The sequence below is a fragment of the Fusarium flagelliforme genome (assembly GCF_020744385.1).
Source record: "Fusarium flagelliforme strain FIESC 12 MPI-CAGE-AA-0113 chromosome Unknown B0J16scaffold_8, whole genome shotgun sequence".
NCBI classification, from domain to species: Eukaryota; Fungi; Ascomycota; class Sordariomycetes; order Hypocreales; family Nectriaceae; genus Fusarium; species Fusarium flagelliforme.
Genome location: NW_025763510.1, coordinates 2,453,741 through 2,469,641, shown reverse-complemented (window position 1 = coordinate 2,469,641; position 15,901 = coordinate 2,453,741). Strand labels below are relative to the sequence as shown.

The 15,901-nt window shown below is 47.1% G+C and overlaps 8 protein-coding genes across 8 annotated transcripts; 4 read left to right on the top strand and 4 right to left on the bottom strand.

Annotated features, from left to right (window-relative positions):
• Positions 1-660: 660 nt before the first annotated feature.
• On the bottom strand, positions 661-2,339 carry B0J16DRAFT_312088 (major facilitator superfamily domain-containing protein). Its single transcript, XM_046125031.1, has 2 exons — positions 2,163-2,339; positions 661-2,111 (listed from the first exon to the last, which is right to left on the bottom strand). The coding sequence occupies exons 1-2, from the start codon at positions 2,313-2,315 to the stop codon at positions 681-683; spliced, it is 1,584 nt and encodes a 527-aa protein (XP_045978273.1). The 5' UTR covers positions 2,316-2,339; the 3' UTR covers positions 661-680.
• Positions 2,340-3,519: 1,180 nt separating this feature from the next.
• B0J16DRAFT_376502 (enolase C-terminal domain-like protein) lies at positions 3,520-4,812 on the top strand (the record flags this gene model as incomplete). The annotated part of the gene is made up of 4 exons (XM_046130768.1): positions 3,520-3,695; positions 3,743-3,852; positions 3,900-4,011; positions 4,059-4,812. 4 exons carry the CDS (start codon positions 3,520-3,522, stop codon positions 4,810-4,812), a joined length of 1,152 nt encoding a protein of 383 aa, XP_045978272.1.
• Positions 4,813-5,467: 655 nt separating this feature from the next.
• Positions 5,468-5,968, top strand: B0J16DRAFT_389811 (uncharacterized protein; the record flags this gene model as incomplete). Its single annotated transcript, XM_046131835.1, has 2 exons — positions 5,468-5,684; positions 5,736-5,968. 2 exons carry the CDS (start codon positions 5,468-5,470, stop codon positions 5,966-5,968), a joined length of 450 nt encoding a protein of 149 aa, XP_045978271.1.
• Positions 5,969-7,132: 1,164 nt separating this feature from the next.
• B0J16DRAFT_312082 (putative peptidase domain-containing protein) lies at positions 7,133-8,321 on the top strand. Its single transcript, XM_046125030.1, has 2 exons — positions 7,133-7,580; positions 7,628-8,321. Exons 1-2 carry the CDS (start codon positions 7,172-7,174, stop codon positions 8,095-8,097), a joined length of 879 nt encoding a protein of 292 aa, XP_045978270.1. The 5' UTR covers positions 7,133-7,171; the 3' UTR covers positions 8,098-8,321.
• A 75-nt stretch (positions 8,322-8,396) lies between these two features.
• On the bottom strand, positions 8,397-9,141 carry B0J16DRAFT_351111 (uncharacterized protein). The gene has a single exon (XM_046129141.1). It carries the CDS (start codon positions 9,098-9,100, stop codon positions 8,444-8,446), a length of 657 nt encoding a protein of 218 aa, XP_045978269.1. The 5' UTR covers positions 9,101-9,141; the 3' UTR covers positions 8,397-8,443.
• A 272-nt stretch (positions 9,142-9,413) lies between these two features.
• On the bottom strand, positions 9,414-10,641 carry B0J16DRAFT_312077 (ketopantoate reductase PanE/ApbA-domain-containing protein). The gene is made up of 4 exons (XM_046125029.1): positions 10,550-10,641; positions 10,354-10,502; positions 10,101-10,300; positions 9,414-10,050 (listed from the first exon to the last, which is right to left on the bottom strand). Exons 1-4 carry the CDS (start codon positions 10,591-10,593, stop codon positions 9,472-9,474), a joined length of 972 nt encoding a protein of 323 aa, XP_045978268.1. The 5' UTR covers positions 10,594-10,641; the 3' UTR covers positions 9,414-9,471.
• A 995-nt stretch (positions 10,642-11,636) lies between these two features.
• Positions 11,637-13,681, top strand: B0J16DRAFT_406306 (amidase signature domain-containing protein; the record flags this gene model as incomplete). The annotated part of the gene is made up of 6 exons (XM_046132955.1): positions 11,637-11,976; positions 12,022-12,861; positions 13,008-13,203; positions 13,248-13,322; positions 13,371-13,505; positions 13,560-13,681. Exons 1-6 carry the CDS (start codon positions 11,698-11,700, stop codon positions 13,679-13,681), a joined length of 1,647 nt encoding a protein of 548 aa, XP_045978267.1. The 5' UTR covers positions 11,637-11,697.
• A 10-nt stretch (positions 13,682-13,691) lies between these two features.
• On the bottom strand, positions 13,692-14,701 carry B0J16DRAFT_351109 (acyl-CoA N-acyltransferase). Its single transcript, XM_046129140.1, has one exon. It carries the CDS (start codon positions 14,470-14,472, stop codon positions 13,873-13,875), a length of 600 nt encoding a protein of 199 aa, XP_045978266.1. The 5' UTR covers positions 14,473-14,701; the 3' UTR covers positions 13,692-13,872.
• Positions 14,702-15,901: the final 1,200 nt, after the last annotated feature.

Below are 15,901 nucleotides of genomic sequence, written 5' to 3'. Positions count from 1 at the left end.
GGGGCAATCTTATTTCCGTTAGATGATCTTGCTATTCATTGTTTCTAGCGGGCGTTAGCATCTGACAGCTCAAAGAATTGACTAATTATTTGTCTTGCTCTCTGACGATCTCTTAACAACGCTGATCAACCCCGAAGATCTTCACGATGCGCTGAATACCGGACTCTCTCTAGGTTGCGCGCATCAAATCCCCGGGAATCAATACAACCATCTGTTGAATCGTGTGCATCGAATCGCATCTTGTTCTTTCAGCCTAACCTTAAAGTTAAGCTTACGGTGACCTTGCGCCGCCTGTTGTGAGTGGTGCATAATGAATGGCCTTGGATGAATTATTGAAGGGCGATGTCATTTCAAATGATCGCCATTAGAAAAGCCGTTTCTCATCGCGTGTGTGACCATACATGGTTATTGCCTTCTCACGCCAAGACGTCATAAGCGCAAACATGCCCGCTTACAAGACAGTAGCGCATGTCGCATGTCTGAGATGACAAAGGAAAAGACAGAGACTGCACGTGAGCGATTGAAACCCATTACCTCTCTTATCTTATCAAGCAATGGCCACACTCTATCGTCCAGCCTTTTCTCCGTTCACAACAAGGTGCATGTACAGCAACAGTCAGAACCACAGCAACTTAATAATCATAGACAATAAATATTAATTGACCTCCTCCAAAATCTACCTAATAAACATAGACAAACTCATCATTCTTAGAATCCGTAAGATCCATAAACGCATTCTGTCCCAAATGATCACCATCCTCCGCATTAGCCACATACCGATGCTCCATACTCAAATCCCGAATCTTAGCAGGCTTCCCATTTTTAACCCGTCTTCGCTCCTGCAACTTATTCAAAAACATCAAATTTACCAATTGCAGAATAATAACACCAATCATCGCTCCGGTAATACCCATCGTCTTGGTAAGACCAGGCTTGTAGTAAGGCGCGTCTTTGGAGCTGAAGAGTAGAGGTCCGATAATGTTGCCGGCTGATACGCCGATGTTGTACAGAGACATGATGACGGACTTCTTTGTCGTGCCGGCAATGTTGGAGATCATCCAGGATACGATGAGGGGGTTGCCACCAAAAAGGAAGGCGAGCATGTAGTAGGCTGCTAGTAAGGGTGCAGTGCTGGAGCGGTCGAGTTGGTGCAGCATGACAGCACCGGCGAGGACGGGGAGCATTACTGCGATCAAGAAAGCGGATTTGATGCGGTATCGATGGGCGAGGTAGGAAGCTGGAAAGATAACAAGAAGTTGAACAGCGCCGAATGGGATGTTGAGAAGAGATGTAACACCCTTGTCGAAACCAAAGCCACCAACGATAATAGGTCCAAAGGTATTCGTAACAGCAGCAGTAACGTTAAGACACAAAGCCATACCGATAAAAAGCCACGTCTTCGGTTCAATCAGCGCCTCAAAAGCCTGCGACCAAGTAAAGTTTCGACTACCAGTACCAGTCTGATTAGCCCGCAGACGCTCCAAAGTCTGAAGCTTCTCATGCTCCGTCAAGAACCGTGCAGATGGGATATCGTTGTCGAGAAGGAAATACACCACCGGTGCTGTGATGACAGTGATGAGACCAGCGAACAGGAACAGAATGCGCCACGACGCAAGAGATCCGTTAATCTGGCCGAGTCCAAATGACAGCGCAGCAGCAAACATGTTTGCCGCGCCGTTAGTACCGTACCAACACGCCACCCTCATCGGCTGCTCCGCACGACGATACCACTGCGCCGTAATAACAGAGAAAAGCGGTAAACACGCAGCTTCAAATAAACCGAGCAGAAAACGCGTCGCGAGTAGACCTTCGTAGGTTGTACAAGCAGCCATACACGCCTGAGCCGTTCCCCACCCGAAGACAAGACAACTCATAAAAATACGATGCGGCACCTTGACCATGAGCCATGACGAAAAGGGTAGCCAGACAAGTTGGGCGATTGGAGCCATGGAGCTGACCATGGAGTATTCATTCCCTGAAAGGTTTGTGTCTTCGCGCATGCCCCAGACCGCGCCGTAGCCGAGGACGGATTTGTCGAGGATTTGGAGGAAGTAGACCCATACTAGGATGGAGAGGATGTGCTTGTCTGTTTTGCGGCGGAGACGTTTGTTCTGAGAGTGTTAGTAAGAGACCGAAAGGAAGGAAAGGTAAGGGTGAGGTACGTCTTCTTCTGTGACTTCGACGTGTTGATCGCCGATGAGTTCTGCTGCGCGGTCTGCATGATTATTTGGAGGGATGGGTTTCGATGGATTGGATTCGATGTCTTCGGTGTGCTGTTGGGACGGTTCATCATCGGATTTCGATATGCGCGACATGATTGCGATAAAAAGCAAACGTTGAGAAACAGTTGTTGATAAACTCAATTGTCAAAGGCACAACGGTCTTCTTATCCTCGCAACAAGTTCCATGCATAAACTCAAAAACAATGGATCTCCCCACGGGGAAGCAAATCTGGGGGAGGGGAACAAAGTGGACCAAGCCAAGCGGGCTTTGGGCGACTGTCGACTGACGATCATTACTTGATTTTCCTGGTGTTGTTCATGCCTCGGACCATCGACGCGAGTCATGCACGCGGGGTTGATGCTACGTCACTTTTCAATAGCCGAAGACGTGGGGGTTGTCGGCAATGGATTTTAGTAGTCGGCAAATGAAAGGAGCGTGCCGCAGAGGGTGAGTGTCGACCTTGCACCAAATCTGGCACGGTCGAATCATGTGGTCAGGGGAATTTGCGTGGGATGGTTCCTTGGCTGCCGGATCTCCGCGTTTATAGCTGTTGGTTGTTGAGCGGAAGCTTTCCCCGCGTTCTGTGCCGCAGGCTATTACTCTTGAGCACGGAGCGAATGCCGAAGAATGCTGTGTACTGATTGTTTGCAGACGTGGGGGTTGAAGCTGAGAAGGACAGATCTGTCCTTCTGGTGGTAACTGGGTTGTGAATGTGACCGTGTTTCGATCGGACAGGTCCAGATCAGTTCGTGACGGCTAACTTTTTGAATACCTCTCTGAGACAAAGTTTATCCTTTCAGAGAATTACAGATCTAACGATGCGACATTGAATAATCCTTCCAAGCGCAGATTCACTGGTCATGTTGGTCTTCATCATTAATTCAAGGAGGGCTAGTGTTCATCGACCGTGTTTGGTTTCACGTAGAATTGATTTGCAATTTCCACGATAATAAAAGTTGACCAGGTTAATCAAGTTGGGCTTCACTGTGAATAGTGAACCTTAGACAGGAACTAAACAGAACAAGCTTATAAAATCTCCTGGTGGGTGATGCTCACGCGATCGTTTGTATAATCCATTCACTGTAGGGTATTGTTCTCAACGGCCCGACAGCTTAGTGGCTTACCCCAGATTTTCAAACACGTGGGGGTGCAAACCGGTTTCCGCGTGGGGGTCACACTCAAGTGGAGACGTTAGATCATGAACTCATCATGTTACCGGAGTCATCGCCGACATACCGAGAATAGAAAAGTGCCACCTTCCACTTCTATCACAACCAAGCTCAACCAACAGCAACCATGGCTAAAATCGCATCAATCAGTTACTACCGTGTAAAGCCACGATGGCTCATGGTCAAAATCGTCGACGAAAACGGTCAGCATGGATGGGGCGAGGCAACGCTTGAAGGACATGATCTTGCTGTCGAGGGTTGTCTGGATGAGATGATTCCGAGAATTATCGGCCAAGAGGCAAAGTGAGGATTGCATAACATGTCGAGCGCTTGTTGCTAATGGTGGTTAGTGATATTGAAAATATCTGGCAGACCTTCTGGCGACATAACTTTTATCGTGGTGGGCCGGTTTTCATGTCTGCCATGTCTGGAATTGACATTGCCCTTTGGGATCTGAAAGGCAAGCGCAAAACTTCTGTTCAGTACGTGCAGAGTTAATTTTGTTAGGTCGCAACCTGAAGGTTCCTATTTACGAGCTACTCGGTGGCAAAGTGAGAAACAAGGTTCAAGTATACTGCTGGATTGGGGGCGACCGCCCATCAGACGTCGAAGCGGCTGCGTAAGTTACCCCCAACCCATACCACCATACCTTCTAACAACATGAAGCAAAAAACGTCTCGAGCAAGGCCTAACATGTGTAAAAATGAACGCCACCGAAGATCTAGGCTGGATAGACTCCCCCTCCGCTCTCGACAGCACCGTCGAACGTCTCAAGCAAGTAAAAGCCCTAGGTCTCGACGCCGGTCTCGATTTCCACGGCCGCTGTCACAAAGCCATGGCGAAACAACTCGCCCGAGCACTAGAGCCTCACAGACCTTTATTCATCGAAGAGCCGATCCTCGTGGAACATCCGGAAGCAATCAAGAAACTATCCGATCAGACGGTCATTCCCATTGCGTTTGGTGAACGCTTGTATACTAGATGGGACGTGAAGCGCTTCCTCGAAGATTCAAGTGTTGATATTCTTCAACCGGATATAGCACACGCAGGCGGTATTTCCGAAACAAAGCGCATAGCTACCATGGCAGAAGCATACGACGTCGCTATAGCGCCGCACTGTCCTCTTGGACCGGTGGCCTTTGCAGCTTCGGTACAGGTAGCGCTTTCGACGCCGAATTTTGCTATTTTGGAGATGAGCTTGGGGATGCATTATAATACGGAGGCTGGAGATATTGATTTGCTCACGTATGTTAAGGATCCTAGTGTTTTTGATTTGGAGGGTGGTCATGTTAGGGCGCCGACGGGATATGGATTGGGCATTGACATTGATGAGGAGATGGTTGTTAGGATTGCGAAGGAGACTGAGCCTTGGCAATGTAAGACTTTCCATGGGCCTGATGGAGGGATTCGTGAGTGGTAGAATATTTTGATAGTGGTTCGGTCTAGAACAATAATATCGTAAGCTATGTCTTATTGCGAATCTACATGAAAAGAGGAAAGATCGTCTTGTACGCTTTAGCCTGACGGTATACTTGGTGGTAACTGGGCAGTTGCCTTTCGATTGCTTATTGCAGGTATCGTTGCGGTCTATGAGCCAATTGAATCAGGCAGTCAATTCCGCCCTTTAGACAGGAACATGTCAACAGGTCAAGTCATTCGCCCAATAGTAGGTATTTCGCTTTCGGCAGTCATCTTTATGTGGAACGCTGGCCAATAATGTAACCTCGTATCTGTATAGTAAGCGGGTCTGGGCAGTAAGCGGGAACCAAAGCATGTCAGCAATAATTGCCATTATGCTTAAACCTGACTTCCGAATAGCCTATTCGAGGTCTGAATACCCCGTTGCAATTATTTCGAGCTTCAGTAGGGTGAAAAATGACACCAGGTTAGGTTAGTAATATTTGTTGAGTGGTAGGTCGCATGATACTGGGTTTGACATCTCATGCTCTGATGCACGAGATTATTGTATAAATATGGGCTCCTAGAATACATTTCTCAAGAGTCTCGGGACTCAAATCACTCATCAACCTTTTCACTCAAACCAACTATCAATTGTCACAAAGACCTCTGCAATCATGAAGTTCACCTCTTTCACCGTTGCCCTAGCCGGCCTCACCTCTGTCAACGCTGCCTGGGAATCCATCTACATCGTCAACTCCCGAAAAGGCAACGAAGTCTCCAGTGGATGCGCCTACTACGCAGATAATGCCAACGCATGGGGACGCCGACCTGATGACTACACCGACGTCACCCATGGGCGTGTCCACGTATGGGAAGGCAAACGTACAGCTTGTAAGTCCCTTTAATCCAACCCAACAAAGCATTTGGTCTAATAATTACAAGGTCGATTTGGTAGTGGTGTTACGTTCAACGTTGACATCAACGCCGATGCATATGAGCAGAGAAACAATGCTTGGGTTGGGGGCGGAAACAATGGATTCAAGCAATTCACTTGCCACAAGACTCACGATAGGGCTGTTGTTGTTCCAACTCTGTATACTGTGGATGGGTGGACTGTTCAGGGAATTTACTGGTGCAGGGAGTATGTTGGAGGTAAGAGGGATTGGATTGCATAGGGTAGCCGCAGCTCTAGTTCATCCACTGGTCGCTGGCTCCTGTTTACTATTGGGGTCTTCAGTGTTACTCAAAGAGATGTTGCCTCAGAACCATACAAGTCTTGACATCCGTGAATACGCATTTGTGCCTTTTCAGAGATCTACAGCCTTCTGTTTTCTATTTTGTGAAATATTATTCTAATGAGAAGAGTGCTCCTATGAACAGTAAAGTCGTTGAAAACTAACCGAATCATAACATGTGAACGGTAATCTGCCCTACGAACCGCCCCAAGTTGGGATACTCGGATTCGCCTCTTTGGAACCCATGCTCACCTTCAAGGTGTTCGGTGACTTGGCATTCCGATCGAACCAACGGGGTGCCTTACCGGGAGGAAAGAGTTAGTAGAAAATCAAACCGAAGAAAGTCCAACAGAACCGTCGACTGACCCGTTAAAAGACCCATCAAGTGACAGCAACTCGGAATTACTGTAAATGCCTCAACATGGATGTCAAAATCGAACCAACCACTTAACAAACAACAATATGTCAGTAATACGAGCCACTAACAGTATCATTGCCAATAAAGTGTGGATCACCACTCAAATCGCCACTCCGCTGTTAGTACCCCAACCATCCACCAAGGTTCCAACGGGTCCAGCCTACCGGTCCGCGAAAGAAAAACAAGCAGTTGGTTAAAAACTTAAGCATATTCTTTACCTTAACTGACTAACCTACATGGGTCCATGATCCACGGGGTTTTGGCTCAATTCGTCCAAGGTCAGTGCCAAGACACCCTGATAGATACATGTGCGAACCCGGATAGACAGAAACACCATGTTGAAGGATTTTCTAGATCGGATGGAAAAACACGCTGATTTGTCAATTGATTTAAAATGACGCCACTGAGAAATTAGAAGTAATGATTTCTGGTTTAGTTACCGGGTTGTTTGGTGATGTTGGCTTGAATTTCGCGCATCTTTGCGGCTGATGCCCCCACGAAAGGCACCAAAAAGTAAACATGAGCCAATAGTTTATGCAAGGTCTAGATGATTTTCGGCCGTTTGTTGACTGCATGTTTCCACCTTATGGGAACCCGGATGCTACGAGAAACATGCAAGGCCGGTGATAAACCTGTATAAATACCCTTGACCATCACCTGCATAGACCATCTTGTCTCCTCAGCCTCTCAACTCTTGTCAAGCTTTCAACTCAATACCACTCAAGATGATGTTCAAGTCCACCACCGCCGCCATGCTTCTCTTCGGAGTCGCAAGCGCCACTCCAATTCAAGCTCGCGCCGAAGCCAGCACCACCAAGTCCGCCTCTACTTCCTCCCCCACCAGCGCATACGACTGGTCTGAGGGCTGGACGAAGGACTACCCCATCCACCAGTCCTGCAACGCTACACTCCGTCATCAGCTTTCCAACGCTTTGGACGAGACCGTTCAGTTGGCGCAGCATGCTAAGGATCATATTCTGCGCTACGGACACAAGTCTGAGTTTGTCCAGAAGTACTTTGGCAATGGATCTACTGCTCAGCCTATTGGATGGTATGATCGTGTTGTCAACGCTGATAAGACGGGAATGCTCTTCCGATGTGATGATCCTGATAAGAACTGCGCTACCCAGGACGGTAAGTTACATTACTCTGATCTTATTGACTGAGACTGACTGTTACAGCATGGGCTGGTCACTGGCGAGGCGACAACGCTACCTCGGAGACAGTCATCTGCCCCCTCTCCTTCCAAATCCGCCGTAACCTCGACTCCGTCTGCAACCTCGGCTACACCGTCGCCAACTCCAAGCTAAACACCTTCTGGGCCACCGACCTTCTTCACCGTGTCCTTCACGTGCCTATCATCAGCGAGGAAACAGTCGACCACTTCGCCGAGAACTACACCGATGCTCTTGCCCTCGCCAAGAAGGACCCTTCCAAGAGTGCCATCGACAGTGATGCTCTGCAGTACTTTGCCATTGACGTGTGGGCGTACGACATTGCTGCACCTGGAAAGGGATGCACTGGTGAGGTTGAGGAGGAGGAAGAGGAGAAGCCTACTGCTACCAAGGCTGATTCTTCCAAGCCCAGTGCTACTAAGGAGGCTCCTAAGGAGTGTCATACCCATGATGATGGTGTTGTGCACTGCTCTTGAGGATGGATGGATTTAGATAGATAGATTTCGATTCTTATGGCCCTTTTTGTTGAGCTTTGCTGGACGACTGGTGTTCTCGATAAAGAGAAGATCTGAAAGTACAGACTCTAGTTTGCTTTGGTGGACTAGGAGAGGCCAACCACGATTTAATGATAATAGACTATGTTTATGTCCACAAGATGACCAAATTCTGAAATCCGATGTAATAGAAATCGAAATTGGGCCTGTTCAATAGAATATTCCCCTAGACCATTCTCTCCATGGAACTATGCCACATACTACTTAGTAAAGGATGATTCCAAACAATCCCAAGTCCATTACTTCCTCAATCCATTATACAAAATGCTTACCGAGTATCCATACGCAAAGAACTAATATTCCCCGGAAACACCGGCAATATTCCCCCGGGATCCTCCAACCTCCCAACCCTCTCTTCCAAACTCTCCTCCCCATCCATCAACTCCAACTGTCTATTAACCAACTCCTTAACCTCCCCCCTCATACTAACCATCTGCTCCCTACACAACTGACAATACGTTTCCAAAACCTTAATCCTCTCCTGCAACGCCTCTATAACCTCCCACGCAGCAGAGCTATTCTGATAAGAGCCTTTAAGCTGCATCTCTGCCTCTTCCTCATTCTGTTCCACCGTCTCTTCCAAATCACTGATTCGACAGACGAGACTTTCGAGTTGATAGCTTCCTTTTTGGTGTAGAAGTGTTTCAAGGTCTTTTACTCTTTGTTTTAGAGATGAGACGTCGTCGTTTGAGTGGGGGAAGGTGGCGGGTGTGTGAAAACAGGAGAAGTGGCCGCAGTAGCATGTTGCGCCTGGGAGAGAGGTATTATGGTGGAAGCCCATGCATCCGCATCGATGGCCTTTTAGAGCGGGCGTTGTGAGGATGTAGCGACATTGGCCTTTTGGTAAATTGGTGGATTCTCCTGGTGGTGCTGATGCGGACTGGGTGGTGCGGTCCAGGCCATGGTCTTGATAAGATTTTGACATATTTGCAGCTGGTGTTATGGAAGGGCTCGAATGTGTTGGAGAAACGGAAGAGAGGGAAATGAGGATTCCCATTTTATTCCAAAGCCATCGCCACTGCTCACACGACCGGTCCCGCGGAAGACCTCGGTGCCAATGCCGAAAGCGACGTGGGGGTTCCTATGAGGTTTCTTTAGAGTAAGCAATCGGCGCTAAAGGTGAACATCCCACGATCTGCGGGGAAGTGCTTCGGGATTAAAAGTGTTGGTGTTGTTGCCGAGGATTGCGGGGATAACTACAAGAACGTTGCAATTTTCACATGAAAGAACTACCCGGTATCGGAACATTTCTCATTGAGTGTAATCTGCTTCCCTGTAAGTTCTGTAGAGTGACCACTATTTCTCCTTCGCACTCATCAACCTCTTATTAATTCCCAACAAAACAGCGTAAAGCGTCTCAATAGTCGCAACATCAACCCCCAACTCCCTCCCCTTCCTAACAGGATATCCCAAAATAACCTCTACCTCCATCGGCTTCCCATTCTCACAATCCGTCCTCATACTACTCCCAATAGGCTGCATACTCCAGATCTTATCCATCAACCGATCAATAAGCTCATATTTCAGCGGCACATCCAAAGCATTAGCTACATCGATAACCTCCTTCATAAGCCGTCTTGTCATTGGTGTGGATAGGTCGGACGAGGTTAGCCATGTGTGTGTGTCAAGGAGGGTTAGTGCTGTGAGACTGTTCCATGCTGCGTTCCAGACTACTTTTTCCCAACGCTGGACTTGGATGGAGGGGACGATTTGGAATATGGTTTTGCCGATTGAGAGGAGGGATTCGAATTGAGACAGATGTTCGGCGTCCGTGGTGGCGGAGGTGGGTTTGTTGGGATAAAGGCCGATTTGCATGTCTTCGGATGTTGTGTGGTGCACGATACCTGGTTCTGGCTGTCGGGCTCCTACCCATGTCTGGAATCTGTTAGACGTGTCTTTTGAACTTTTGTACTTTAACAACATACCACGCATGATATAATAGTCACACTGGGAAAACGCTCCCGGAAAGCATCTTCATTGCCCACACCGTTCTGGATAATCACAATCGTGGTATTGTCCCCAACGCCAGGTGCAATGTCGGCTGCAGTACTAGCCTGGTCGACTGCCTTGTTTGTACAGACGATAAAGTCGAATGTCTGACTTGCATCCTTTACTTGTCTAAGAACTAAAGATTCTTAAATCAGCATCTCGTTCTCATTGGGTGATGGTATAACTCACCACTATCAGGTTTCACATGGTGTTTTCCATGGTTCTCACTGTTAATGCTAATCCCATTCGCAGCAACAGCGTCATAATTCGATCGCGCAACAACCGTCAAGCGAACATGCTCTCCACGACTAAGCACGAAAGCGTAGAATGAGCCAATGCTTTTACCATGTCAGTTTCTAACCCAAGAATTGATGAATAGACTTACGCTCCGAGGCCATAGACCAATACTTCTAACTTCTTATCACTCATTTTTTCCAATGATTGTGCTGGTGAAAGGGTGGCCTTGTCGGAGTTTATGTGTTACTTTTCCGAAACCCCTCACTTGAGAATAAGCGGGTTGCGTCAGCGGCCTTTTCTCCGTGCCAAGCTAAGGGCGTGGGGGTTGCATTTGGGTTGCCGAGATGCTTTGCCGAAGACTGGGTCATCAATTCCTATTGCATAAGATTATAGTGCCTCATGGTTTTGGTGTCCGTTGAGCTATACCTTGAAGTAGAATGGGGATGTCGATGTCTCTTGTCGCCAAGCCATGTCGTTGAAATAACATCACAGCCACGATCTGGGGAGTGAAACAAAGGGTTCAGCTGGGGTGTACTTTACTATTCCAAAGGGGGTAAGCTCAATCCCTGCCATTTCATCCATCACGAACCCCTCGCGAAAGCATGTGACCTTCTGACACGAACCAACACGAAAACATGTGACCTCGATACTAGGGACAACCCCTCATCTGCCGATTAGGGAGTGGCTTACCTTCAGACCATATTGATCCACGTCCCCCCCAAAGAGATTGTGCTTGACCCAATTTGAAATGACAGGCCCTTGGGAACAGTTACTGGTACATCGAGAGGAAATACCTCTTAGTCTAGTACTGCTCGTATCTTAGCTCGACAGTTCCACACAAGAGTATGGTTATTCTCTCACCACCCAGACCTTGCAACTGTATATTTTACCCTCCTTGCTATGATGGGTATTGAATAGATTTACCATGGATGAAGTGCACTTTCAGTATCGCTATACGATCATCTTTGTAGTTATTTATTTTGAAGCGGGAGTAGGAAAGTTGTGAATCCTTTATAGTAGGCAACAAATAGTTACAATCTGAATATTCTGTGATGCCTAAGCGTATTCTTCAACTACTAAAGCAATAATCAGTTTACTCTTCAAGCAGAAATAGCAGTAATTAAAAAATTGTTGTGTTGGATGCAATAGGTCACATGTGCTATGTCTCACAAATAGCAGATGTCATCGTCATTCATTTCGCCTTTTGTTCTTTCTTGGCTTCACCACTCTAACCCCGACATCTTAACCGTCACACGAAAGCCACGAAAATCACAAAAAGCCTCAATCTGACTGACCATGCCACAGGATTCCTGGAAAGATCGCGCGGCTGCGAAGCGGGCAAAAACTCTGAACAAAATTCATCCGGAATGGAGATTATCCGCGGACGACCTCGAACGCGCAAATCAACAGCGCGACATCACCGGCCCCTTCATCGAGCAATTTCTGAATAAGGATGCAATTTCCATCACCTCTATGACAAGCGTGCCGCTTTTGAAGGCTTTGGCCGAACGGAAATGGTCGGCTGTTCAGGTTACGACAGCCTTTTGCAGGAGGGCGGCTGTTGCGCATCAAATTGTGGGTTGTTCAAGTTATCAAACAAGAGTTACTAACGTTGGTCAGAATAATTGTTTGCATGAAATTTTCTTTGATCAAGCACTTGAGCGCGCAAAGTACCTTGATGATTACTTCACTAAGCACAAAAAGCCACTCGGACCACTTCACGGGCTACCCATCAGTCTTAAAGATCAATTCCACGTCAAAGGTGTCGACACCACCATGGGATATATCGGCTGGATTGGAGGTAGTTTGGGAGTCCCCGAAGAGAAAACTCACAAAGTCGAAAGCCAAATCGTTACAGAGTTACTATCACTGGGAGCAGTGCTATACTGCAAGACGAGTCTTCCTCAAACACTACTTTTTGGAGAAACAAAGAACAATCTCATTGGTGAGACTTTGAATCCAATTAATCGAAATCTGTCCTGCGGCGGCTCTTCTGGGGGAGAAGCTGCGCTCATGGCTCTAGGAGGGAGCTCTGTTGGTGTTGGTACAGATATCGGTGGATCGTTACGTATTCCGACTGGTTTTTGTGGCATCTTCTCCATCAAACCTACCTCGAATCGACTTTCGTACCGCGACGTTGCGAATACGAATCCTGGGCAAGATACATATCGGTCAACGGTTGGCTTTATGGGCACATCGGTTGAGGCCCTTGACGTTGTATTCAAGTCTGTTCTTGCTACGGAGCCATGGTTGCGAGATCCTGCCGTTCTACCAATTCCATTCAGAGAGGAGATGATGAAGTCGTATTCATCGAGAGCAGATGGGAAGGGGAATTCTAAGTCTGGGGAAAGACCCTTGAAGATGGGTGTGCTTTGGTCAGATGGGATGGTTGGACCTCATCCGCCTGTTCTTCGTGGTCTTCACGTTGTAGTCGATGCTTTGAGAAAGGCTGGCCATAAGGTGAGTGATACCCAAAGTGGTATACCTTCTGACTGACACATGTTAGGTAGTAGACTGGGAACCACCATCACAAGAACGAGCCACAAACATACTGGCAAGTTCTCCTTTTCTATCATCGTAACACGCCACTGACGTATCTCCTCTAGGGCGGATTCTTCTCTGCAGATGGAGCACACGATATTCACAGTCATCTAGATCGATCAGGCGAACCTCTGATACCAGACCTTGACTTTCCGCTCAAAGATCCGACAGGATTGTTGATGTACCAGGACCTAACACTCCAGGGTCTCGAATATGAAAGGGAGTACTCAGATTATTGGAACTCAACTGAAGAGCATGATGGTAAGCCACATCTCTTACAGTTGCATGGATACTGACCCATACAGGACAAATTGTGGATGCGGTTCTGATGCCCGTCGCTCCACACGCAGCCGTTATTCCCGGGAAGTTCTACCACGGAGGCAAGTTCTGCAGTCCCATCGGTCAATCACAAACTGACCAGGTTATAGCATATACTGATGCAATGAACGTAACAAACTATTCGGCTGTAATCATCCCCACGATACGAGCAGATGCGAATATTGATATCTTTGATGATGCGTACAAACCTTTGGGGGATATGGACAAGAAGAACTGGGAAGCCTGTGAGTCACACTGATAAGAAGCGTTTGATTTTTAAGGTAGACTAACACGCGCAGATGACGCTGCTATTTATGACGGAGCACCTGTTGGAATCCAAGTTGTGGGGAGAAAGTTTGAAGAAGAGAAGTGTTTGGCTATTGCTAAAATCGTTCATGCAGTTCTGCAGAACGCCCTTTAGAATTGGGACTATCCAGGTTTGGGTGAGCTTGATGTCCGTACCTGTTATAGACCCATTTTTTATTTTCCCCTAACCTATACTATCATGAGTTTTGTGCTCATTTCTAGCTGAGGTATAGACTACCGACCAGATCATGATGAAAGGTGACCTTCATTTACCCAGGTTCCTCACAGCCCCTATATGGCATGATTCTATCTCCCCTGTCTTATCTTGCTATACGTGGAAGTATCCATGACAATCCCCATCTTTTCAACCGCCGCCCTCTTTCTCCCTTCTAACTCAAAGCCCGATTTCTCAAGAACGCGACAGCTTGCCAAGTTTCCTTCGAAAACCTCAGCCTCCAATCTCACCAAATGCCCAAAGTTGTCAAAAGCCCAGTCGGAGAATGCCCTAACAACTTCAGTAGCGATACCCCGATACCAATAATCTTCACAAATCCAATACCCAATTTCCATAGTGCGGTAGTGAATATCGTCTCGTGCTTTGAGGCCGATGCCGCCGATGACGATTGAGCTGTCGGGAGAACAAATTGCAAAGTCGTGGAGTGGGGGAGTGTTGGCGATGGATATCCATTTCTTGGCGTCGGGGATTTCATATGGGTGGGGAAATGTGTTGCGCATATATCGTGCTATTTTGGGATTGTTTGCTGCTTTGGCGAGGGATTCAGCATCGCCTTCTTTGTAAGCGCGTACGGCACAGCTTTCGAGCTGGAGAATTGTTTCTGGGGACATTGTAGATGATTCCTTTGTCGGCGAAGTCGATGAGGTTGAGGCTAAATGTATGCCACTCATCTGCGTCACTCACTCGACTTTCTGGTTGCGATGCTTGTTGGGAGTGAATTCAAAGGCTGGCTTGCAAAAACTTCTTTCCTGGACGGTTGCGTGCATCAACCAAATATCAGGATGTGTGGTGAAGAGCCAAGCTAAACAATCAGTGACAGTGAAAAGCTTCTTATGCCCCGGACAATTGCCAGAAAGTTGTTTTTGAGTAATCAGGTTATCGAGCGCAAACGGTTCTTGTGTGATGTTGGTTTTATGACTCACAACTCGAGCATTGCCAGTCGATGAGTCGTCTAAAGTACTAATTTATTTGATGCTCACGTGTCCGGGGCTCTGTAAGAACGAACTCTAAAGTCTATTGTCAGCACGCAGGGGCTGTGTAGCTCAAACTTCCTGTATTGCTCTAAATTCTATATCAAAATAAGATGGCAGAGATGAAGAAGCTATATCATTCTTTAGCACGAAATCCTGTGTCAATTCAAAGCTTTCCGTGACATGACCATTTTCTCATTAAGATCATGGAGCTCAGATTAGAATTTGATGAGTCGCGGAGTCTGGCCGGATCAATATTTCCCCGCCACCCGCATACAATCACATTCACCTAAACAATCGCGTTCTACAAACCACCATTAATTCTCCTTCATAGACCTGAACTCAGAGGCTCTCAATCACATACGACCATAGCTCTTGGAAAATACGGGATCCCGTCCGCTCTCCCATAGTCAAGCCAAGAAGCGGTGAATTAGTACTCAGGTCGGTGACGACTGGGGAATCCTCACTGTTGTATGTTTTTTTGTGTCCTGTACGAAATGGTTGGTCAAAAGAAAAAGAATGTTTCTCCAACAGCTGATGGATCCTTTTTTGTAACGATCATAGCCATGATAATAGGACTGTCTGTTTTTGCTGTCGTACTTTTTGCATGGAGGTAGTCATGTGTTTCGGAGCATTTACAAGAATCTACCTCTTACGATTTCATGTACAGCAGATAATTATAAAATATTCATTCTTATGGTCCAGGCGATATTCATCTTATGCAAGTCATTGCCACACAATTAATTTCTAATTGCCACTAGCTTTCCATCTAAGATCCTCCCATTCCATCGCAGCTTGGCACCATCCACAGCAATTACCCTACAGCTCTAGACAAATCTATTTCCGGATGAAACCCACACGACACAATTCCGCTATCGGCGTCGCTAGCGAAATCTTGTTTCGCAAGCTGAACTCCTTCAGAAACGCCAATCCGGAGGATCTACCGATTCGGGGAAGCTAATCGTTAAAAAGCCGACGCTACAGCGGGAGGACCCAGCGGAGTGGTATCATTAGTTAAGAGGGCATAGATTGGAGAAGGGGACATGAACAATGAGAATTTGATAAGGTGATGGGTTTTTAGATCTGCAGTGAAGGGGAGTTGCTGCAGATAAATTGTCGAAAGCATGTG